Raw genomic sequence first — 24,933 nt, 5'->3', positions numbered from 1 at the left:
ACAGTTCTGAAATGCTGAATGTATTCCGACACTGTTTCTCTCCGCTTCTGCCGCACTTGCGCTAGATCGGCAATGCCAGCCTCGGTAGCTTCTGAGTGATATTGAACATGGAACTGCTCTTCGAGTTGCTTCCACGTCCGGATTGAGTTTGGTGGCAGCGAGGTGTACCACCCAAAAGCCGATCCCGTGAGAGATTGTGCGAAAAACCTCACACGTAACTGGTCTGACGCTGAAATCATGCCCAACTGTGCCAGATATCGGCTTATGTGCTCGATTGAGCTAGACCCTTCTGATCCATTGAATTTTGAGAATTCAGGGAGCCGATATTTGGGTGGCAGCGGGATCAAATCATACTCGTGAGGGTACGGCTTGGAATAGCCGATTGTTTTTCTCTTTGGCAGGATGCCGAACTGGTCTCTCAGGATTGCACTGATTTGCTCCATGGTATGAGCTGCAGGGACCGAGCTTTCATGACTCGTTCCGGTGGCATATTTAGCCAGCCATGCCTGTTTATCGGCGTCTGCTCCAGAAATTCCTCCTGCCGTAATCTGGTTCGTGCGCGCCAAGTTATTGCAGTCCGGCACGTATGTGCAGACGTATCCATGTGGGATTTCCTTAGGCGGCTCATTCAGGAATTGGCAATCGCCAGGATCGCCTCCAACCTTGTAGACGACGTACGCCGGTGAACCCTGTGGCTCTGGAGCTGCAAGCGCAAATGGCAGCGGCGGCCTGGTCTGGAACGGCATCTCTCCTTGGTGCGTTCCTAAGGCAGGCCCTGACGGAGAGTACTGATGCTTCATGATCTCCTGAACCACGCGAACCGCTACGCGCTCGAAAGCGTTTACCAGGCTCTCAGAATGACGGTGTAAAGAGTGAGCCACCATGTAATTGACTTCTTGGCGCAGAGCTCTGGTACGTTCTTCTGAAGGAGTAGACAGATCTACTTCATCGAGAGCGCCTTCAGCTGTGAATCCTTTCCACCTGACGCCATGTGAACGGGTCTTCGTGAAAGAGCCGATGAGGTCGGCTTCGAAGAGAGCCTTAATCTCATCATATTTCTTCTTTTGCTCCTCAGGCAGCTCTTCATACTTGACTGGTTCGTCTGCCATCTCAGCTGCAGATGTTGACGCAGTTGCTGTAGATGCTGATGTAGTTGTTGTAATGTCCCACCGGGCGTGCCAGAATGTGTTGCCTACCAAAACCCACCGGCGAGCAGCGACGGGCAACACGGAGAGCCGGGAGGCTCCCAGGACTGCTGGTGGGCCCTGGTCCCTCGGGCAACGGCCCGCAATGCTCTGGCGCGCGTCCTAGCTGGTGCGAGGGCGTGCCACCTGACCTATACCTGGTCAGGAAGGTGATGGATTGCTTCGATTAATTTCCTGCATGGCGAACACGTAAACATTAAATACGAGCCCCGATCGGCTCTTAGGTTACCCTGTGGATCGGCTCAAAGAGCCGATTGCCCCATGGTTCACGTTAGATTTACGGTAACATGGGGATCCTGCTTAATCGATACCAAGATAAGTCAATCTAAGATAGTTTAGGGTTTTCACCGCATAACCGGAACATCCTACACGTAATTGAGCCTGGCAGACACGTAAGATAACAGAAAACTAGTCCTAAAGAGGCCTAAAAACCAACGTAACGTCGATTCCCGGAACAATCCCTCTAAGACCAGCAAACCACGCCTTTACGCACTACTGGATCGTTCAACCCGTTTGCAAGGCCTAATCATGCAGATATCAAACTAATCCTTGAAGAACAAGGAGCAACTATAACAGATCAGATCTACTAAGTAAAGACTAAGCAAGATGCTGCCCTTACACCCAAGATAGGTGTAAAGGCAGCTAGATATCGAGGGGCAACATAGCTAAGCGAATAGATTAGTAAAGTATCCACGTCAGCCCCAAAACATCTACGATAAACAGTATTGCTCGCCATCAACAAGGCTTCAGCACGAGCAACACCAAGCAACGAATAAACAGATACTGCCTAGATCACAAGATGCGATCTAGGCAGCATGACGCTTACCCGGAAGAAACCCTCGAAACAAGGGGTGGCGATGCGCCTGGATTGGTTTGTTGTGAACGTGATTGTCCTCCTTTTCTCAATAACCCTAGATACATATTTATAGTCCGTAGACTTTCTAACTTGGGAATAAACCCAATTGCGTACGAGCTAAACTCTATCTCTTAATTCTAACCGACACGGAATCTACTATAATTTACAGATACACGGGCAATGTAGCCCAAATTCTCGCCCAAGGCCGGTTCAGCACTATTTTACGTGCGTAGCTTCTGAGCCCATCTAAATCACGGCCCATCTCTTGACCCGGTTAAAATCTGGTGATAACAACGTGGAAATACGATTTTCCATCTGCGGTAATCGGTTGCATCCGATATCAACACCCCGGTGTATGTCATGGGCCCTTACATATATTTGGGATCTATGTGAGGAATAACTGTGGTATGATTGTTAATTCGTCACATACCTTAACCCTGAAAAGGGAGTTAAGGGCCTGTACGCTGATTGCTTTTGCAATAAGGATATTTTCTGGCATTAGGGGGAGATGTGTACCACACGGAATGCCAGGAAAGGGCTAAGAAATGTCATTGACATTTGATCCACGTACTTAAGAAACTGAACTAGAGGTTCAGGTTATGAGAAATTTGCATTTTATTGCAAATAATCTGCCAATATATTTACTAGTGACAAATGTGTCATTTTGGTCATGTATCGAATTGAGTGGAGGTACCTAATAAACCACTCGTCTCCCCATATGAGAGCAAGAGGGGGAGAATTCTGATCATATGAGACTAAGTTCTCTTGTTTTTGTTGGAACAAAAGAGATGCTCTCCCAATCACTAAATGTGGTTCAACCTGAGGTTGAATGACACCTGACGGATGTGTATCATCCAGGACCCAGCACAGTGCGCACACATTTTTGTGTGCTAGGACATCGTAACACCTTGACTCCGTTGTTATGGGAAGTCACAACTAGTTGAGAGGCACAATGAGAATTCCGTAAATGATACTGATTCATGAGAATCGTATATGAGAAAGTCTACATATGTCGACATATAAATCTTCCTGGAATTGCTAAAATCCTTTTGGGCCCTGAAAGAAAATCCATGGAGAGTGTTGTTGCACTCATATTGGTTCAAATGAAAGGAAACAATTGAGGAAGAGTAGCGCTCGCTCATCAGAGAGAGGTATTTACGATAGTAAAACCTTCTACTCATAAGTATCTTCCATATGGAAGAGAGAATGAGGTGGTGATAAAGCGAGGCTTTTGTAGCACAAGTGTTTTTCGCAGAAACTCGACATCAGTCATGATGTGGCATACCATCTTGGTATGAGTGGAATTATGTTTCGATACTAAATGTCATTGGCAGTACAGATCCATGTGGTTGATGTATGTAGTAGTGCCTGCATACTCCCACAGGTCACTCAATTTGGATTTACGGATTGAAGTCATTAAAAGACTAAATATTCTGAAGTCATTCTATGACTTGAAGTAGTCGGAGATAATTTTGTGGTACAACCGACTATGTGAGTTCTTCCGCGATAAGGATAACTCTAATGTCAATGATTGTTGATATGTACTCATGGATAAATCCTTAATTGGATTTTACATCACCTAAGTGATGTTGATGATCTTATCATCAATGTCTTTATGTGAGATATTTGAGATACACACAATCATTTTAAGACGGAGATTTGGGTCAAACCAAATATGCTTAAGTTTTTAACTTGAGCTTGTTCCCCCAGGAATAAATGTATATCAGTCTTCATATATCCCAAAATATTGAACAAGTTCGATACAGATATATAATATCAGAGACACATATGGTCATATTATACCTAATATGGGATACCAATCCTTGAAAAGGTGGGGAGATGGTGAAGTGATAGATGGAGCTGAAGTTCCATATCCACCATCGAAGCACTGAGATATCTTGCAAAATACGCCAGGCCTGACATTAAGTTTGTTGGCAATCTCTTAAGAGTGCAATCCCCGAAAGGTATAAGGTTTGTGTATGGATTATTCTAAGATATATCCAAGGCACAAAACTCTTGATTAATTCTAGTATGAAAATCAAGATGGGACCAAGGTGTGATATATGATAGTGGCTAATTATCTGATCCCAACAGTGTCATATCAAAGACTGGATTTACTGGAAGAGTATTCAGAAGAATATCTTCAGAATAGACTCTAAATGAATCCTTCCGCTGATCATTCTGCAGAAATTATATGAATCATCACAAAATGTGTATGAATTCGTAGAATGATTGGCCACATGTGAGTTCATGTGGAGATTCATTCGAATCACCTACCATTATCTACCAAGATAATGTCACTTGTATTGCTTATGAGTTATATTTATCCCCACAAATTATGAAAATGTAAGAGAATAATTTGCAAACAAAATATTGTGATATTCACGGTATCTCTACAAATAGTTGTATTCCATAATTTAATTTGTGGAATTGGTATGAGACAACCTTTAGGCTTGCAATGTTGAGGGGGAGTAAAATCCCTAGTTATAACTCGTTGATGATCTTCCGATCACTGATATTATATTCTTTTTTCCTTTATGAGTTTTTCCTAAGGTTTCTCATATAAGGTTTTAATGAGACAATATAATACAAGTGCGTACGTATGCCATATGGGTTCTCCTTATTTTTCCACTAGGTTTTTAAAGGAGTTTTCGGTGGCATACTTATAATATTACTTCTCAATTTTTCCCACAGGGTTTTTTAGGAGGAGTATTTGGATTGCAATATACAGAGGACAAATTGATCAAGGGGGAGTGTTAATGAATAAAACATGTGATCAATTGTGTATGGGAGGGATGCCTCTCAGGAGGTGTCTCTTGGAGAAGAGGTGTCTCCCCAACACACCCCTTCGGGCTGTATATAAGTGGGTCTCCCACATTGCAATAAAACTAGAGAATCATTTGCTCCATTCCTTTGTGTCTCTTCTCTCAATATTACAACAGAAACAATGGTGGAAGTCAGGGACGATGACCAGTAGCCTGGAGTGCGACGTGCACACATCATGTGTATACATTGCGTCGAGCAGTGTATGGTGATGTGCTGGGCTGGCGCAAGGTGGAGCATGATCGCCAACGGAAGTCCGGCTAAGTCAGATACATAAGGGGAGCAACATGTACAGTCTAGCTGATTGACATGGAGGCCTGTCATTATAGAAAAGGATGACGAGGTCGGTGATGATGGCATAGGAGCGTGATGTTGATGGTTGCTGATTTCTATGGCTTTGTAAATTTGAAGTTTCTGTATCAACTCGGTGGTCTTGTTACCGACAGTACTAGGATGGTACTTGTGAGGGAGTGCCCGTAAAGCATACACCACGGATATAGGTGTTGATCGATGAACTACGATACCAAATCTCGGCATCGTTTGTTATGATTGCTTGTCGATGGATAGACTTGCCGCATCTTACGTTAACATAAACATACGTTATTTCTATTGGAATTATGTCGCCATTCTTTTTTCCAAAAAATGAATTAAAACTAATTTGAAATAAAACAGATAATTAGAATATATGTGAACGCAAACATAGCTTGGCTCCGGTGGTTAGGTCCATTCTGGTGGAACCACCCCACCCAGATTGAAGTCCTAGACTTGGCATGAGTGTTTGCATTTACCTGGATTTATTCCAGGATTTAACCGGCGCTATGCTTTTAGTGGCAGGTGACGTACCCGTCAACAGCGAGGCGCCAGTGGTAACTTCGTCAACCTCAAGATATGTCTGCTCAGTTCCTCGGAGGTGCTCTGATAGAGGTAGGGTGTGCGTGCGTGTGTGTGTGCGTTCATAGGGGTGTTTGTACGTGCGTGTTTGTGACGTCTGCGTTGTACTGTGTTCTCAGGAAAAAAAATATGTGAACGATAAATAGAATATCTACCGAAATTGGAAAATTGCGCCAGTGTCTTAGATGTTTGATATTTCGTTGAAATATTTATGAACTTACAGTATTTTCGAACTGAGGTGATATTTGAAATGTGGTACAACTTAAAGTTGTTTCAAAATTATTACAAACCAGAGCCGAAAGAATGGGCGAGGAGCTTTGTGACTTCAACACGGGAGAGGAATGGAATGAGACATAGACCTAACCACGTGTGTTGGTCCTAGATAAGATAATAAGCCGGGATACCGGACGAGGTGGCGGGGGCTGTTTGGTGGACGAGGACACCGCTAGATTGCAGTTCCGTCAGTAGTGTCTTTTCGTGTCACACCACACCCCGCCTTCCACTTGGTGGCGACTTCCTCAAGCGCACGGCACGACGAGCCTTCCGGCAACCATGCACTCACTGCCGCTTGCTGCATTTCTCCTGCCCGGCGTCGTGCGTCCCGCCCCCTCTCTCCCTCGATGAGGAGCTCTTTCACGGCGGTCGCGATCTCCTCGCGCCCCACGATGCCGTCCTCTCGCGTCCGCGGCCGCAGCGCCATCCCGAGCTTCTCTTCCAAGATCGTCGCATTCATCGTCTGGTCCGTTCCCATCGGCAGCGCGACCATCGGCACGCCGGACTGCACGCTCTCCAACGTCGAGTTCCACCCGCAATGCGACATGAAGGCCGCCGTGGCTGGGTGGGATAGCACGCGCACCTGAGGCGTCCACGCCGTGACGGCGAGGCCCCTGCCTGCCGTCCTCTCCAAGAAGCCCTCGGGGAGCAAGGCCAACGGGTCGCCGTCTGCTGCTGCTGGTAACGCCAGGTTTGGCATCCGCACGACCCAGAGGAACCTTTGGCCGCTCTCCTCTAGCCCGGCGGCAACCTCAGTGGTCTGCTCCAGAGACAGCCCTCCGAAAGTGCTGAAGGAGACATAAACCACCGAGCCTATCGGCTGGCGGTCCAGCCACTCTAAGCATAAGCAGTCCCGGTCGTCGACGTCCGGTTCTGGGTTTGGCCGGCGGATGAGCGGCCCCGCGGCAAACACCGGCGGGAACGCGCCTTGTTCCGCCGCCAGCTTGAAGGCTTCGACGAGGGCAGGTTCCATCTCGTCGAAGGTGTTGACCAGAAAGCCGTCGGCCAGGGGGTATCGCCTGGAATTCTCTAGAAGTCGCTGGAAATCCAGACTGTTGGAGTCACGGAATACGAAGGGGAGCTCCGTGCGGTGCAGCGACACGCCCTCGGCAAGCTCGACATCCCCTGGGAAATCGCGGTACTCGCCGGGAGGCAGGCCGTGGTGCAGCTCCACGAAGCGTCGCTCCAGGGCAAGCCAGTTGAGGTTGGTGGGGAGAAAGAAGTAGCCCGGAACGCCAAGCTCGCCAGCGACGAGCAGCGCCTCGGAGCAGAAGATGTCTGGAACGAACGCCGCGAGCGGCCCGGCTGTGGCGCTGATGCGGCGGAGAAAGGCCCGGATGTTCGGGACTGAGCGACGGACCAGCTGGACGAGCACCTGGATGATGTCGTGCGCGGGGACGTCGTCCATATCCACGGCGGGGAGCACGGCGGTGGCGACGGTCGCGGGCGGGAGGCAGCTGGCGAGGACGTGCGCCGGGAGGGGGAGGTTGGCGAAGGTGACGAGCGTGACGGCGAAGCCGTGGTGCTCGACGAGACGCCGCGCCAGCTCTGCCAGCGGAATCCGGTGGCCTGCCGGAGGGCTGGCCAGCAGTACGACATGCGGCCGTGGCCGTTCCGAGCCCGTGCCGCTGGTGTTGAGCGTGTCCATCGATTGGATATTAGGATTGTGTCGTGTGTACGTACTACGAGCGCAAGCAAGGTCGCTTGATTGATGCTAGAGAAGAAAAGAAAGAAAGCAACGCCGATCTATTCTGGACCAAGAGTTCACCATTTTAGGACCACATTAAATGTCACAAGTGTTTCTCAACAGCTAATACAGTGTGTCTTCAGTGCTGCAAACTCGTGGCACACGGTTGATCACTGAGATTGTCGCAAAAAAAAAATTCCTCCATTCAAAAATAATAAAAATAGTTTAACTTTATCTAAATATGTTTCTGTCTAGAAATATTTTTAGTGTGGATATATCCGTATCTAGAAAAAAGCTGAGTCAGTTGTTGTTGGGTAGAGAAACACAAATCAAAAGAGAAGAATAGGGATCACAGTGTGTTTCTGATTTTTGCCGGGAATGGTGTTTTGGCACCCAGGAGCATATGCTCCCGGTTGTTAAATTTCATTTTAAATACACTTTTAAAATATTGAAAAATTCAAACACAAAATTTAGTGGGTACATTTTGAAATTCTACACGTTAACAAACTGGTTCCACAGAAAACCGATATTTTGAGTGTCATTTGTAAAAAAGACAAATTTTGATGTAGAAAAAGGTTGTGTACGAGACGTTTTGTTTCTCTTTTTCATACAAGTCACAAAAAATATCGGTTTTTCGTAAAACTTGATGTGCGCACGTAAAATGTCGATACGTAAGCGAGAAATTTTTTGTACGAATTTTTTCGACATTTCAAAATTGTTTTTCGTGTGGCAGAGCATATGCTCCCATGTGCCGAATTGAATTTCTGATTTTTGCCCCCCTAGAAACCTGCTAACCATTGCTTTCGACAAGGACAATAACTCGATAGAGACATATCTCCAACTTTTTTAGTGTCATAGTTGTTAGAATCATGATTCTACTATACGATTCTACAACTACGGCTCAAATTGAATGAATCGATTGTATGATTCTGCTAGGTAGAATCTAAGATTTCATGAGTCTGAAAGTAAAGATAACATTTATATTGGTTTAATGTTGAGCTAATTACACTTGTAGTCTAACAACTTATTTATCGTATGATGATTTGGTCCTACATCTTACAAACTGTGAACCTGGTGGGGGGGGGGGGGGGGGGGGGGGTTTTAACAAAAAAGTCACAACCAAGCGTTATAGCCTACGGACCGCTACCACCAGAGCAATTACACATTTATGTTCTAAATAAGGACGTTGTACTATTATAGAGTTTCTATTCTTTGTTTGGTTTTACTTAGCATATCAGATTTGTCCCGTGGCCTGGTACCATAGTGTTGCCTTAGTCATTCGTGCCTATACTAAAAGTTCAGACAAAATCACCAGATACCTAGCCAGCTCGGAGCTATATTCCTCGCATATAATAAAATTAATGCCCATGAAATTGCATGATTGAGGAATTTTCAATTCTTTTTTTAGGGGAAAAAATTTAATCAGCTCTCAGAGTCATTACATAGTCTTGATTACATAATTTCCTAATGGCTACCGGCACAGGCGCCAGCCAGATATACCTACAACCATGGACCTTAGCTTGCCGTGCAAGTTCGTGAGCCGCTGTATTACAACGTCTATCAATTTTGCGGATAATACACCCTGGTAGGGCATTTCTTAGCAAGCTAATATTCTTGTAGACATGCCAAAAACTGGAGCTGTTTTCGGACGTGTTGTTGGCCGTCGAAATCGCCGCCGAGCAGTCAGACTCCAGAATTGTCGGGTTCAAGTTGTTGTCGATAGCAATCTTCAAGCCTTCCCAGATTGCATTTGCTTCGGCTTCTTCAGCACTTGTGCATCTTTCTCCCACTAGGCTCGCAGCAAGGATGATAGTTCCTGTATGGTCGCGAGCGACCACACCAGTAGTAGACTTTTTTGTGTCTAGGCAGTAGCTAGCGTCGACATTGATTTTGATTTCTCCGGCGCTTGGTTTGTCCCAGAACATCATCTTTTGTTTGTTCCTGTCAGCAACATGTCTGAAACATGTAGGGGAGTTAGCGTGTTGTGAGCTATTACAAGTCAAACCTGATTTATTGTAGTTTGCTGCTACATTGCCTTGTAACAAATTGTTGTAGCTAATGAGGAAGGTGGTGGATCTTGTGATGGACTCTTCCCCCTTTTCATGATAGCTATCACATCTTAGGTGCCATGATCTCCACAATAACATCAAGATATTGCTCCTTTGGTTCTTATCTGCGTTCATCAGCAGGTTCTGAAGCCACTCTGGGCCGGAATAGCTGAAATCTTGTTCATGAGGTAGTCGCCAGTGTTTCCTCATTTCATACCGCAGGGCTCTGGCCTTTGTGCATTTCACCGTGGCATGATGACAATCTTCTTCCTCCTGGCCACAGATAGTGCAGGTGCTGAAAAGTTCAAGGCTTCACCTTTCTCAGTTTCAGGTTAGTGGGATATCAGTATTTTGCTTCAAATCAAAATCAGAGGTCATATGCATATATAACAGTGAAAGTGCATTGAACCCCCATGTGTGGTTTTGTTATTAATGATAATCCCTATGGACTAATGTTTACATTGAGTTATATTTGTAAGAGTTGTCCATAGACAATGCTTGAACCATATGTTGGCTTCAAGATTGCAATAAGAAACAAATGAATAAGATCAAGTGTCAAGTATGTCTTAAATATGAAGATGAAGGGAGCCCTCAAGTTTAACTTCAAGACATCAACGATGATGAATAAAAAATGAAGTGCAAGTTCAAGATGAGCCATCTCGAAGAGATCATTTGCTTGAATCTTGTCATCCATGTGGTGATCATGGATATGTGAAGATGCACGGAAGAAGAATCTCTCCCATAGTGGAGGATGAGAGAGATAGTGGAGTATGGGGAGCAATCCACTAGACTTCGTTAAACAAGCACAATCAAGAAAGGGGTTCCATCTTGTTGCGGTCAAGACCGTCATCATCGAGCTCAAGTGGAATGCGCAAGATTAAGGTTTTCTCTTGATATGGTTTCTTTCTACCAGTCCCATGGTGTAGTTGGAGACCGGTTAATAGTTTAATCGTCGTACTATCAAGAGGACTCTCGAGTGAGTAACTCGATCATATCCTTCGGAGAGCTCAAACCTTTGCATCCTTGCATCATCTTTCTTGGTTGTTATTTGTATCTTATCCATGTGATATTTTATAGCTTGTGCTTATTCTCATGAAAATCTCTAGTTCATCGAGAATGGTTTTTGCATGGGCAACTTGTTGCATTTTCTAGGTTGGAAGTTTTACCGGTATGTCTTTTTTAGATAGGTAAAATCTTTCTTCATTTATTTCTATACTAACTTATTGTACTATGATGGTTCCCTGCATGATCTTGTAGAACTTGTCACTAACTTCGAAACGAGCCCAAAACCGGAGTCCGGATGCTCAAGTTATGGTCTTTCTTGTTTTGCTTCTGTCAGTTTTCAGGGGGGCGGATTATCCGGTCCAAGTGGGGGCGGATTTTCCGGGGACGATTATCCGGGGGCGGATATTTAAACAATATTCGGCCCCCGAAAAATAGCTAAGGACCTAAGGAAAAACCTCCCTGGATACCCCTCCGGATATTTGGCCGGATATTTCATCCCGGGGGCCGGATATTCCGGCCCGGGGCGGATATTCCGGCTCGAGAAGACCTAAACGGTCATATTTCATGGGGGACCTATAAAAGGCCCCCTTCTTACTTGACTACTACTCGCATTCTCTCTCCTCCATTGTTGTTCTTGGGTAGCTTGCTCTCTTTCTCAATCCCTCCATGATTCTTGCTCCCATTTGAGGGAAAAGAGAGACGAGATCTAGATCTACATTTCCACAAATCAATATCCTCTCTAAGTGAGGGGAACACACTAGATCTAGACCTTGGAGTTCTTTGTGTTCTCCTATTTGTTCTTCCTCTTTTATTTCCCCAATAGCTTTTTTAGCTTTGTTGGAATTCAAGAGAGAAGAATTTGAGCATCTTTGTGGTGTTCTTGCCATTGCATTTGGTACATCGGTTTGAGTTCTTCATGGTGATTTGTGGTGGTGAAAGCAAGAAGGTTGTTACTCTTGGGTTCTTGGAACCCTAGACGGATTCTAGGCCTTTTTGGTGATTTCTTGGGAGTCTCCAATTAAGTTGTGGATGCGTGCCCCAAGCTTTGTGTAAGGCCCGGTTTCCGCCTCGAAGAAAATCCCTTAGTGGAACCGTGACCTAGGCCTTTGTGGCGAGGGTCACCGGAGAATAAGTTGAGGCGCCTTCGTGGCGCTCGGTGTGTGGTGTGACTAACTCAACTTGTGGTGAGGCCTTTGTGGCATTGGTGTACATCGAGCAACCACACCTCAAGGTGAGGCCATTTGTGGCGTTCGGGAGCACTAAGCTACCGCACCTCTCCAACGGATATTAGCACTCGCAAGAGTGTGAACTTCGGGTTAAATCATTGTCTCACACGTGTCTCGGTTATGTCTATACCAGAGCTCTTTACTTATGCATTTAACTTTGTGGTAGCTATCGTGCTTGAAGTTATATATCTTGCTATCACATAGTTGCTTGTATCTTGTATTGCTTAGCATAAGTTGTTGGTGCACATAGGTGAATCATAGTATATAGGCTTTGGGCTTGACAAAGTAAACGCTAGTTTTATCCCGCATTTGTTAAGCCCATCTCGTAAAAGTTTTAAACCGCCTATTCACCCCCATCTAGGCGTCCGCGTCCTTCCAGACAGGCTCTTTTGACCCAATTAATGGAAGACTAAAAAATCGTAGTGTAATGCAAAATACTAAAAAGTTGTATGCATACACGGAAATTGTCAATCCAAGCCTGATTCATTTAGAAAGTACATCATGTAATGCAAAATGTTTCAAGTATACTTAAGAGTTTGATTGATGGAGAATATTCAGGTTGTTGGCATGCACCTTGCTAAAAAATGAATTAATACATTTTTTATTAAATTTCAGAAATATTACGTAAATCAAAAAAATTTCAAAAATAATACGGCCTAGGCCAAAAGTTCGCCGACAAGGACCTTTTGGCCAACTGTATGCCAATTGGTACGTCGTCTAATTGTTAGTCCCGTCGACATCTAGTTCACCAAATTAGTCAGCCAATGCGCCAATGACTTATTGGCTAACAGTTAGCCAATAAGTATTATATTTTAATTTTCTCGCTATCTCCAACCACCCTCATTTTGAATTGTGATATTGTTGTAGCTTAATATTTCTTTGGTTGCATGTCAATAATATATCCTAATTATTTATTTTATTTTACCAACAAGAATAGAGGTTTGTTTATCCGCTGCACACCATCTATTTCAACCATTGCATAGTGTTAATTTTTGTAACCGATATTTGTGCACACCATCTATTTCAACCATTGCATAGTGTTAATTTTTGTAACCGATATTTGTGCTGCAACCGGTGTTGAATCATCTAGTTAAGATTTAATTATTTCGCAGCCACTGACAGTAACAAATGTATAATAAGTCAATGTCCTGAAACAACACAAAACTGTGTATTTGTTCTGGTAGCAGTCGTCTATAAGCAGTAGTATTGGGGTCACATGTGCCAAATAAAAATATTAGGGGCTGTTTTGCGAAAACTACAATGCCACATGTCAGCCTTTGATTGATTGAGGATCAAACGTTCACATGATTACAACTTTACAAGTTATAGGACCCCAGCTTCACAATCTACAAGATGTAGGACCAAATCATCACATGATAGACAAGTTGTTGAACAATAAGCGTAATTAGCTCTTTAATCTTATGTCTACAATTCAACCCATGTTTATAGGTTCACTAGTAGCATATATAATTAGTATGGTGAAACAAAATAAGTAGGGTTAATTTATGTATGATTATTCCAAACATGCAAATTGTTTCCAATGATTTGAGAACATGTATGTTGGAATCAATATCCATAAACCTACAAAACCCAAATCGAAACTGTTCTAATACCCCCACCCCCACCCCCACATGCGTGAATCCCTACTACACACGGAAAATTAAGTATATACTTTCTACCATTAGTGAGGCAATCCAAGAAACTACCAACGGGCACAATATGATTTTGTATTTTATGTTTCTAGACTGTCACACTTACTCGGTTCATCACTCTAGCAAACATGAATGAAAAGACAATATATATCTATAATAGTTTTCAAAAAAGCATTGAAGTATAATATAATCTATAATTGTTCACAAAAACAATAACATCAAAGCATTGGATGATTCATCGAATAGAAAAATATATAGATTCACCATCAGAAATAAATAATAATGATCATAATTGTGTAGGGTTAATAGCACAAAGAGATAGATTGCTACATAGCTACTACTACAAATCCATCCATGGGCTAAACTACTCCCTACTCGTAAGGAGAGTTGCAACGGTGGATTTAAAGAACAATTGTAGAATTTCTCCGGGAGGTATCCGGATATTGGATACATGTCACATACATAGGTCTTCGAGTTTGGTTGCCTGTGTGTCGGCATCAATAAACTGTGAAATGGATACAAATGACTATAAGCACTGGACACATGGAGGCATCACACGAAAGAAGGTGGCTATGCACTTAGAGGCGGAGCCAGAAATTTTGTGGAGTCGCATTCCAAATAAATGGACATACATAATCACATGGGTAATACATAATATTACCAAAATAACAATGTAAATAACTTGATCAAGTCTCATGGTATTATGTCACCAAATATGTTCAAAAAATCAAAACAAAACAATATAATAGTTGGCAGGATGAAAGCATTGCAACAACAACAAAGCTAAGAGAGTAGGGAGTAAAAACAATGCTTTGCTCTTGCGCATTACAATAAAAGCATGGAAGCATCAACTGTGAAGAAGATGCACTTTTATTTGATTTAGTTTTGTGTTTTTAAAATGGAAAAAATGTTGCATTTTTATTTGATTTAGCTTTGTGTTTTCGTGTCACACGCCGTCTTCCAATTGGTGGCGACTTCCTCAAGCGCGTGGCACGACGAACCTTCCGGCAACCATGCACTCACCGCAGCTTGCTGCATTTCTCCCGCCCGGCGCCGTGCGTCCCGCCTCCTCTCTCCCTCCACGAGGAGCTCCTTCACGGCGGTCGCGATCTCCTCGCGCCCCACGATGCCGTCCTCTCGCGCTGACGGCCGCAGCGCCATCCCGAGCTTTTCTTCCAAGATCGCTGCATTCATCGTCTGGTCCGCGCCCATCGGCAACGTGACCATCGGCACACCAGACTGCACGCTCTCCAGCGTCGAGTTCCACCCGCAATGCGACAAGAAGGCCGCCGTGGCTGGGTGGGATAGCACGCGCACCTGAGGCGTCCACGCCGTGACGGCGAGGCCCCTGGCTGCCGTCCTCTCCAAGAAGCCCTCGGGGAGCAAGGCCAACGGGTCACCGTCTGCTGCCGCTGGTAACGCCAGGTTTGGCATCCGCACGACCCAGAGGAACCTTTGGCCGCTGCCCTCAAGCCCAGCGGCAACCTCCGTGGTCTGCTCCAGAGACAGCCCTCCTAGAGTGCTGAAGGAGACATAAACCACCGAGCCTATCGGCTGGCGGTCCAGCCACTCTAAGCATAAGCAGTCCCGGTCGTCGACGTCCGGTTCTGGGTTTGGCCGGCGGATGAGCGGCCCCGCGGCAAACACCGGCGGGAACGCGCCTTGTTCCGCCGCCAGCTTGAAGGCTTCGACGAGGGCAGGTTCCATCTCGTCGAAGGTGTTGACCAGAAAGCCGTCGGCCAGGGGGTATCGCCTGGAATTCTCTAGAAGTCGCTGGAAATCCAGACTGTTGGAGTCACGGAATACGAAGGGGAGCTCCGTGCGGTGCAGCGACACGCCCTCGGCAAGCTCGACATCCCCTGGGAAATCGCGGTACTCGCCGGGAGGCAGGCCGTGGTGCAGCTCCACGAAGCGTCGCTCCAGGGCAAGCCAGTTGAGGTTGGTGGGGAGAAAGAAGTAGCCCGGAACGCCAAGCTCGCCAGCGACGAGCAGCGCCTCGGAGCAGAAGATGTCTGGAACGAACGCCGCGAGCGGCCCGGCTGTGGCGCTGATGCGGCGGAGAAAGGCCCGGATGTTCGGGACTGAGCGACGGACCAGCTGGACGAGCACCTGGATGATGTCGTGCGCGGGGACGTCGTCCATATCCACGGCGGGGAGCACGGCGGTGGCGACGGTCGCGGGCGGGAGGCAGCTGGCGAGGACGTGCGCCGGGAGGGGGAGGTTGGCGAAGGTGACGAGCGTGACGGCGAAGCCGTGGTGCTCGACGAGACGCCGCGCCAGCTCTGCCAGCGGAATCCGGTGGCCTGCCGGAGGGCTGGCCAGCAGTACGACATGCGGCCGTGGCCGTTCCGAGCCCGTGCCGCTGGTGTTGAGCGTGTCCATCGATTGGATATTAGGATTGTGTCGTGTGTACGTACTACGAGCGCAAGCAAGGTACCATATAGACGCTTGATTGATGCTAGAGAAGAAAAGAAAGAAAGCAACGCCGATCTATTCTGGACCAAGAGTTCACCATTTTAGGACCACATTAAATGTCACAAGTGTTTCTCAACAGCTAATACAGTGTGTCTTCAGTGCTGCAAACTCGTGGCACACGGTTGATCACTGAGATTGTCGCAAAAAAAAAATTCCTCCATTCAAAAATAATAAAAATAGTTTAACTTTATCTAAATATGTTTCTGTCTAGAAATATTTTTAGTGTGGATATATCCGTATCTAGAAAAAAGCTGAGTCAGTTGTTGTTGGGTAGAGAAACACAAATCAAAAGAGAAGAATAGGGATCACAGTGTGTTTCTGATTTTTGCCGGGAATGGTGTTTTGGCACCCAGGAGCATATGCTCCCGGTTGTTAAATTTCATTTTAAATACACTTTTAAAATATTGAAAAATTCAAACACAAAATTTAGTGGGTACATTTTGAAATTCTACACGTTAACAAACTGGTTCCACAGAAAACCGATATTTTGAGTATCATTTGTAAAAAAGACAAATTTTGATGTAGAAAAAGGTTGTGTACGAGACGTTTTGTTTCTCTTTTTCATACAAGTCACAAAAAATATCGGTTTTTCGTAAAACTTGATGTGCGCACGTAAAATGTCGATACGTAAGCGAGAAATTTTTTGTACGAATTTTTTCGACATTTCAAAATTGTTTTTCGGGTGGCAGGAGCATATGCTCCCATGTGCCGAATTGAATTTCTGATTTTTGCCCCCCTAGAAACCTGCTAACCATTGCTTTCGACAAGGACAATAACTCGATAGAGACATATCTCCAACTTTTTTAGTGTCATAGTTGTTAGAATCATGATTCTACTATACGATTCTACAACTACGGCTCAAATTGAATGAATCGATTGTATGATTCTGCTAGGTAGAATCTAAGATTTCATGAGTCTGAAAGTAAAGATAACATTTATATTGGTTTAATGTTGAGCTAATTACACTTGTAGTCTAACAACTTATTTATCGTATGATGATTTGGTCCTACATCTTACAAACTGTGAACCTGGGGGGGGGGGGGGGGGGCGTTTGAACTCACAAGTCACAACCAAGCGTTATAGCCTACGGACCGCTACCACCAGAGCAATTACACATTTATGTTCTAAATAAGGACGTTGTACTATTATAGAGTTTCTATTCTTTGTTTGGTTTTACTTAGCATATCAGATTTGTCCCGTGGCCTGGTACCATAGTGTTGCCTTAGTCATTCGTGCCTATACTAAAAGTTCAGACAAAATCACCGGATACCTAGCCAGCTCGGAGCTATATTCCTCGCATATAATAAAATTAATGCCCATGAAATTGCATGATTGAGGAATTTTCAATTCTTTTTTTAGGGGAAAAAATTTAATCAGCTCTCAGAGTCATTACATAGTCTTGATTACATAATTTCCTAATGGCTACCGGCACAGGCGCCAGCCAGATATACCTACAACCATGGACCTTAGCTTGCCGTGCAAGTTCGTGAGCCGCTGTATTACAACGTCTATCAATTTTGCGGATAATACACCCTGGTAGGGCATTTCTTAGCAAGCTAATATTCTTGTAGACATGCCAAAAACTGGAGCTGTTTTCGGACGTGTTGTTGGCCGTCGAAATCGCCGCCGAGCAGTCAGACTCCAGAATTGTCGGGTTCAAGTTGTTGTCGATAGCAATCTTCAAGACTTCCCAGATTGCATTTGCTTCGGCTTCTTCAGCACTTGTGCATCTTTCTCCCACTAGGCTCGCAGCAAGGATGATAGTTCCTGTATGGTCGCGAGCGACCACACCAGTAGTAGACTTTTTTGTGTCTAGGCAGTAGCTAGCGTCGACATTGATTTTGATTTCTCCGGCGCTTGGTTTGTCCCAGAACATCATCTTTTGTTTGTTCCTGTCAGCAACATGTCTGAAACATGTAGGGGAGTTAGCGTGTTGTGAGCTATTACAAGTCAAACCTGATTTATTGTAGTTTGCTGCTACATTGCCTTGTAACAAATTGTTGTAGCTAATGAGGAAGGTGGTGGATCTTGTGATGGACTCTTCCCCCTTTTCATGATAGCTATCACATCTTAGGTGCCATGATCTCCACAATAACATCAAGATATTGCTCCTTTGGTTCTTATCTGCGTTCATCAGCAGGTTCTGAAGCCACTCTGGGCCGGAATAGCTGAAATCTTGTTCATGAGGTAGTCGCCAGTGTTTCCTCATTTCATACCGCAGGGCTCTGGCCTTTGTGCATTTCACCGTGGCATGATGACAATCTTCTTCCTCCTGGCCACAGATAGTGCAGGTGCTGAAAAGTTCAAGGCTTCACCTTTCTCAGTTTCAGGTTAGTGGGATATCAGTATTTTGCTTCAAATCAAAATCAGAGGTCATATGCATATATAACAGTGAAAGTGCATTGAACCCCCATGTGTGGTTTTGTTATTAATGATAATCCCTATGGACTAATGTTTACATTGAGTTATATTTGTAAGAGTTGTCCATAGACAATGCTTGAACCATATGTTGGCTTCAAGATTGCAATAAGAAACAAATGAATAAGATCAAGTGTCAAGTATGTCTTAAATATGAAGATGAAGGGAGCCCTCAAGTTTAACTTCAAGACATCAACGATGATGAATAAAAAATGAAGTGCAAGTTCAAGATGAGCCATCTCGAAGAGATCATTTGCTTGAATCTTGTCATCCATATGGTGATCATGGATATGTGAAGATGCACGGAAGAAGAATCTCTCCCATAGTGGAGGATGAGAGAGATAGTGGAGTATGGGGAGCAATCCACTAGACTTCGTTAAACAAGCACAATCAAGAAAGGGGTTCCATCTTGTTGCGGTCAAGACCGTCATCATCGAGCTCAAGTGGAATGCGCAAGATTAAGGTTTTCTCTTGATATGGTTTCTTTCTACCAGTCCCATGGTGTAGTTGGAGACCGGTTAATAGTTTAATCGTCGTACTATCAAGAGGACTCTCGAGTGAGTAACTCGATCATATCCTTCGGAGAGCTCAAACCTTTGCATCCTTGCATCATCTTTCTTGGTTGTTATTTGTATCTTATCCATGTGATATTTTATAGCTTGTGCTTATTCTCATGAAAATCTCTAGTTCATCGAGAATGGTTTTTGCATGGGCAACTTGTTGCATTTTCTAGGTTGGAAGTTTTACCGGTATGTCTTTTTTAGATAGGTAAAATCTTTCTTCATTTATTTCTATACTAACTTATTGTACTATGATGGTTCCCTGCATGATCTTGTAGAACTTGTCACTAACTTCGAAACGAGCCCAAAACCGGAGTCCGGATGCTCAAGTTATGGTCTTTCTTGTTTTGCTTCTGTCAGTTTTCAGGGGGGCGGATTATCCGGTCCAAGTGGGGGCGGATTTTCCGGGGACGATTATCCGGGGGCGGATATTTAAACAATATTCGGCCCCCGAAAAATAGCTAAGGACCTAAGGAAAAACCTCCCTGGATACCCCTCCGGATATTTGGCCGGATATTTCATCCCGGGGGCCGGATATTCCGGCCTGGGGCGGATATTCCGGCCTGAGAAGACCTAAACGGTCATATTTCATGGGGGACCTATAAAAGGCCCCCTTCTTACTTGACTACTACTCGCATTCTCTCTCCTCCATTGTTGTTCTTGGGTAGCTTGCTCTCTTTCTCAATCCCTCCATGATTCTTGCTCCCATTTGAGGGAAAAGAGAGACGAGATCTAGATCTACATTTCCACAAATCAATATCCTCTCTAAGTGAGGGGAACACACTAGATCTAGACCTTGGAGTTCTTTGTGTTCTCCTATTTGTTCTTCCTCTTTTATTTCCCCAATAGCTTTTTTAGCTTTGTTGGAATTCAAGAGAGAAGAATTTGAGCATCTTTGTGGTGTTCTTGCCATTGCATTTGGTACATCGGTTTGAGTTCTTCATGGTGATTTGTGGTGGTGAAAGCAAGAAGGTTGTTACTCTTGGGTTCTTGGAACCCTAGACGGATTCTAGGCCTTTTTGGTGATTTCTTGGGAGTCTCCAATTAAGTTGTGGATGCGTGCCCCAAGCTTTGTGTAAGGCCCGGTTTCCGCCTCGAAGAAAATCCCTTAGTGGAACCGTGACCTAGGCCTTTGTGGCGAGGGTCACCGGAGAATAAGTTGAGGCGCCTTCGTGGCGCTCGGTGTGTGGTGTGACTAACTCAACTTGTGGTGAGGCCTTTGTGGCATTGGTGTACATCGAGCAACCACACCTCAAGGTGAGGCCATTTGTGGCGTTCGGGAGCACTAAGCTACCGCACCTCTCCAACGGATATTAGCACTCGCAAGAGTGTGAACTTCGGGTTAAATCATTGTCTCACACGTGTCTCGGTTATGTCTATACCAGAGCTCTTTACTTATGCATTTAACTTTGTGGTAGCTATCGTGCTTGAAGTTATATATCTTGCTATCACATAGTTGCTTGTATCTTGTATTGCTTAGCATAAGTTGTTGGTGCACATAGGTGAATCATAGTATATAGGCTTTGGGCTTGACAAAGTAAACGCTAGTTTTATCCCGCATTTGTTAAGCCCATCTCGTAAAAGTTTTAAACCGCCTATTCACCCCCATCTAGGCGTCCGCGTCCTTCCAGACAGGCTCTTTTGACCCAATTAATGGAAGACTAAAAAATCGTAGTGTAATGCAAAATACTAAAAAGTTGTATGCATACACGGAAATTGTCAATCAAGCCTGATTCATTTAGAAAGTACATCATGTAATGCAAAATGTTTCAAGTATACTTAAGAGTTTGATTGATGGAGAATATTCAGGTTGTTGGCATGCACCTTGCTAAAAAATGAATTAATACATTTTTTATTAAATTTCAGAAATATTACGTAAATCAAAAAAATTTCAAAAATAATACGGCCTAGGCCAAAAGTTCGCCGACAAGGACCTTTTGGCCAACTGTATGCCAATTGGTACGTCGTCTAATTGTTAGTCCCGTCGACATCTAGTTCACCAAATTAGTCAGCCAATGCGCCAATGACTTATTGGCTAACAGTTAGCCAATAAGTATTATATTTTAATTTTCTCGCTATCTCCAACCACCCTCATTTTGAATTGTGATATTGTTGTAGCTTAATATTTCTTTGGTTGCATGTCAATAATATATCCTAATTATTTATTTTATTTTACCAACAAGAATAGAGGTTTGTTTATCCGCTGCACACCATCTATTTCAACCATTGCATAGTGTTAATTTTTGTAACCGATATTTGTGCACACCATCTATTTCAACCATTGCATAGTGTTAATTTTTGTAACCGATATTTGTGCTGCAACCGGTGTTGAATCATCTAGTTAAGATTTAATTATTTCGCAGCCACTGACAGTAACAAATGTATAATAAGTCAATGTCCTGAAACAACACAAAACTGTGTATTTGTTCTGGTAGCAGTCGTCTATAAGCAGTAGTATTGGGGTCACATGTGCCAAATAAAAATATTAGGGGCTGTTTTGCGAAAACTACAATGCCACATGTCAGCCTTTGATTGATTGAGGATCAAACGTTCACATGATTACAACTTTACAAGTTATAGGACCCCAGCTTCACAATCTACAAGATGTAGGACCAAATCATCACATGATAGACAAGTTGTTGAACAATAAGCGTAATTAGCTCTTTAATCTTATGTCTACAATTCAACCCATGTTTATAGGTTCACTAGTAGCATATATAATTAGTATGGTGAAACAAAATAAGTAGGGTTAATTTATGTATGATTATTCCAAACATGCAAATTGTTTCCAATGATTTGAGAACATGTATGTTGGAATCAATATCCATAAACCTACAAAACCCAAATCGAAACTGTTCTACTTCCCCCCACCCCCCCCCCACATGCGTGAATCCCTACTACACACGGAAAATTAAGTATATACTTTCTACCATTAGTGAGGCAATCCAAGAAACTACCAACGGGCACAATATGATTTTGTATTTTATGTTTCTAGACTGTCACACTTACTCGGTTCATCACTCTAGCAAACATGAATGAAAAGACAATATATATCTATAATAGTTTTCAAAAAAGCATTGAAGTATAATATAATCTATAATTGTTCACAAAAACAATAACATCAAAGCATTGGATGATTCATCGAATAGAAAAATATATAGATTCACCATCAGAAATAAATAATAATGATCATAATTGTGTAGGGTTAATAGCACAAAGAGATAGATTGCTACATAGCTACTACTACAAATCCATCCATGGGCTAAACTACTCCCTACTCGTAAGGAGAGTTGCAACGGTGGATTTAAAGAACAATTGTAGAATTTCTCCGGGAGGTATCCGGATATTGGATACATGTCACATACATAGGTCTTCGAGTTTGGTTGCCTGTGTGTCGGCATCAATAAACTGTGAAATGGATACAAATGACTATAAGCACTGGACACATGGAGGCATCACACGAAAGAAGGTGGCTATGCACTTAGAGGCGGAGCCAGAAATTTTGTGGAGTCGCATTCCAAATAAATGGACATACATAATCACATGGGTAATACATAATATTACCAAAATAACAATGTAAATAACTTGATCAAGTCTCATGGTATTATGTCACCAAATATGTTCAAAAAATCAAAACAAAACAATATAATAGTTGGCAGGATGAAAGCATTGCAACAACAACAAAGCTAAGAGAGTAGGGAGTAAAAACAATGCTTTGCTCTTGCGCATTACAATAAAAGCATGGAAGCATCAACTGTGAAGAAGATGCACTTTTATTTGATTTAGTTTTGTGTTTTTAAAATGGAAAAAATGTTGCATTTTTATTTGATTTAGCTTTGTGTTTTCGTGTCACACGCCGTCTTCCAATTGGTGGCGACTTCCTCAAGCGCGTGGCACGACGAACCTTCCGGCAACCATGCACTCACCGCAGCTTGCTGCATTTCTCCCGCCCGGCGCCGTGCGTCCCGCCTCCTCTCTCCCTCCACGAGGAGCTCCTTCACGGCGGTCGCGATCTCCTCGCGCCCCACGATGCCGTCCTCTCGCGCTGACGGCCGCAGCGCCATCCCGAGCTTTTCTTCCAAGATCGCTGCATTCATCGTCTGGTCCGCGCCCATCGGCAACGTGACCATCGGCACACCAGACTGCACGCTCTCCAGCGTCGAGTTCCACCCGCAATGCGACAAGAAGGCCGCCGTGGCTGGGTGGGATAGCACGCGCACCTGAGGCGTCCACGCCGTGACGGCGAGGCCCCTGGCTGCCGTCCTCTCCAAGAAGCCCTCGGGGAGCAAGGCCAACGGGTCACCGTCTGCTGCCGCTGGTAACGCCAGGTTTGGCATCCGCACGACCCAGAGGAACCTTTGGCCGCTGCCCTCAAGCCCAGCGGCAACCTCCGTGGTCTGCTCCAGAGACAGCCCTCCTAGAGTGCTGAAGGAGACATAAACCACCGAGCCTATCGGCTGGCGGTCCAGCCACTCTAAGCATAAGCAGTGCCGGTCGTCGACGTCGGGTTCTTGTTTTGACGGGCGGATGAGCGGCCCCGTGGCAAACACCGGCGGGAACGTGCCTTGTTCCGCCGCTACCTTGAACGCTTCGACGAGGGCAGGTTCCATCTCGTCGAAGGTGTTGACCAAAAAGCCGTCGGCCAGGAGGTATCGCCGGGAACTCACTAGTAGTCGCTGGAAATCCAGACTGTTGGAGTTACGGAATACGACGGGGAGCTCCGTGCGGTGCAGCGACACGCCCTCGGCAAACTCGACATCCTCTGGGAAATCACGGTACTCGCCGGGAGGCAGCCCGCGGTGCAGCTCCACGAAGCGTCGCTCGAGAGCAAGCCAGTTGAGGTTGGAGGGGAGAAAGAAGTAGCCCGGAACGCCGACGTCGCCAGCGACGAGCAGCGCCTCGGAGCAGAAGATATCTGGAACGAACGCCGCGAGCGGCCCGGCGGTGGCGTGGATGCGGCGGAGAAGGTCCCGGAGATTCGGGAGCGAGCGACGGACCAGCTGGACGAACACCTGGATGATGTCGTGCCACTCGTGCGCGGGGACGTCATCCATATCCACGGCGGGGAGCACGGCGGTGGCGACGGTCGCGGGCGGAATGCAGCTGGCGACGACGTGCGCCGGGAGGGGGAAGTTGGCGAAGGTGACCAGCGTGACGGCGAAGCCGTGGTGCTCGACGAGACGCCGCGCAAGCTCTGCCAGCGGAATCTGGTGGCCTGCCGAAGGGCTGGCCAGCAGTACGACGTGCGGCCGCGGCCGTTCCGAGCCCGTGCCTCTGGTGTTGAACGTGTCCATCCATTGGATATTTCGATTGTGTCCTATGTATCAACGGGCGAAAGCAAGGTACCCTATATACACGCTTGATTGATGCTAGAGAAGAAAATTTCAACGTCGATCTACTCTGGGCCACGAGTTCACCATTTTAGGACCACATTAAATGCCACAGTTTTCTCAACAACTAATACAGGGTTTCTTCAGTGCTGCTAACTCGTGGCACACGGTTGATCACTGAGATTCTCCCAATAAAGTACTTCCTCTGTTTGAAAATAAATGACTCGTCGGTGGTCCTGAGGCTTGGAAACCCTAGCCACCTTCGGGTCGTTCTTGGGCGACTCCGAGGCAACCGCGCCGCCACCGCCAGAGCTCCCCTCCACGCGCCCCCCGCCCTCTCCGACGTCGGAAGAGGCCGTCCTCACGGCTGACGACGGCGGCGGGGCGTCCCCACGGCCGATACCTCTCCTCAAATCCCCCTCCCAGCTCCTCTCTCCTCGTCCCGGCATCCCCTACCTCGTTGTGCCTCCTTCGCTTTCTCCGA

At 45.3% G+C, this 24,933-nt stretch overlaps 3 protein-coding genes across 3 annotated transcripts; all 3 read right to left on the bottom strand.

The window, feature by feature from the left end:
- Positions 1–5,958: 5,958 nt before the first annotated feature.
- Positions 5,959–7,746, bottom strand: LOC127296755 (hydroquinone glucosyltransferase-like). The gene has a single exon (XM_071819452.1). It carries the CDS (start codon positions 7,694–7,696, stop codon positions 6,221–6,223), a length of 1,476 nt encoding a protein of 491 aa, XP_071675553.1. The 5' UTR covers positions 7,697–7,746; the 3' UTR covers positions 5,959–6,220.
- A 6,594-nt stretch (positions 7,747–14,340) lies between these two features.
- On the bottom strand, positions 14,341–16,063 carry LOC127296754 (hydroquinone glucosyltransferase). The gene has a single exon (XM_051326959.2). It carries the CDS (start codon positions 16,046–16,048, stop codon positions 14,594–14,596), a length of 1,455 nt encoding a protein of 484 aa, XP_051182919.2. The 5' UTR covers positions 16,049–16,063; the 3' UTR covers positions 14,341–14,593.
- Positions 16,064–22,696: 6,633 nt separating this feature from the next.
- Positions 22,697–24,432, bottom strand: LOC127296756 (hydroquinone glucosyltransferase-like). The gene has a single exon (XM_051326962.2). The coding sequence runs from the start codon at positions 24,411–24,413 to the stop codon at positions 22,950–22,952; it is 1,464 nt and encodes a 487-aa protein (XP_051182922.1). The 5' UTR covers positions 24,414–24,432; the 3' UTR covers positions 22,697–22,949.
- Between the last annotated feature and the right edge of the window lie 501 nt (positions 24,433–24,933).

This window comes from Lolium perenne, chromosome 4, assembly GCF_019359855.2.
Source record: "Lolium perenne isolate Kyuss_39 chromosome 4, Kyuss_2.0, whole genome shotgun sequence".
NCBI classification, from domain to species: Eukaryota; Viridiplantae; Streptophyta; class Magnoliopsida; order Poales; family Poaceae; genus Lolium; species Lolium perenne.
This window is presented reverse-complemented; position numbering and strand designations above follow the sequence as displayed.

Bases quoted from the DNA above. Each gene is read 5' to 3' on its own strand.
- LOC127296756 (XM_051326962.2), bottom strand. From the start codon at position 24,413: ATGGACACGTTCAACACCAGAGGCACGGGCTCGGAACGGCCGCGGCCG.
- LOC127296755 (XM_071819452.1), bottom strand. From the start codon at position 7,696: ATGGACACGCTCAACACCAGCGGCACGGGCTCGGAACGGCCACGGCCG.
- LOC127296754 (XM_051326959.2), bottom strand. From the start codon at position 16,048: ATGGACACGCTCAACACCAGCGGCACGGGCTCGGAACGGCCACGGCCG.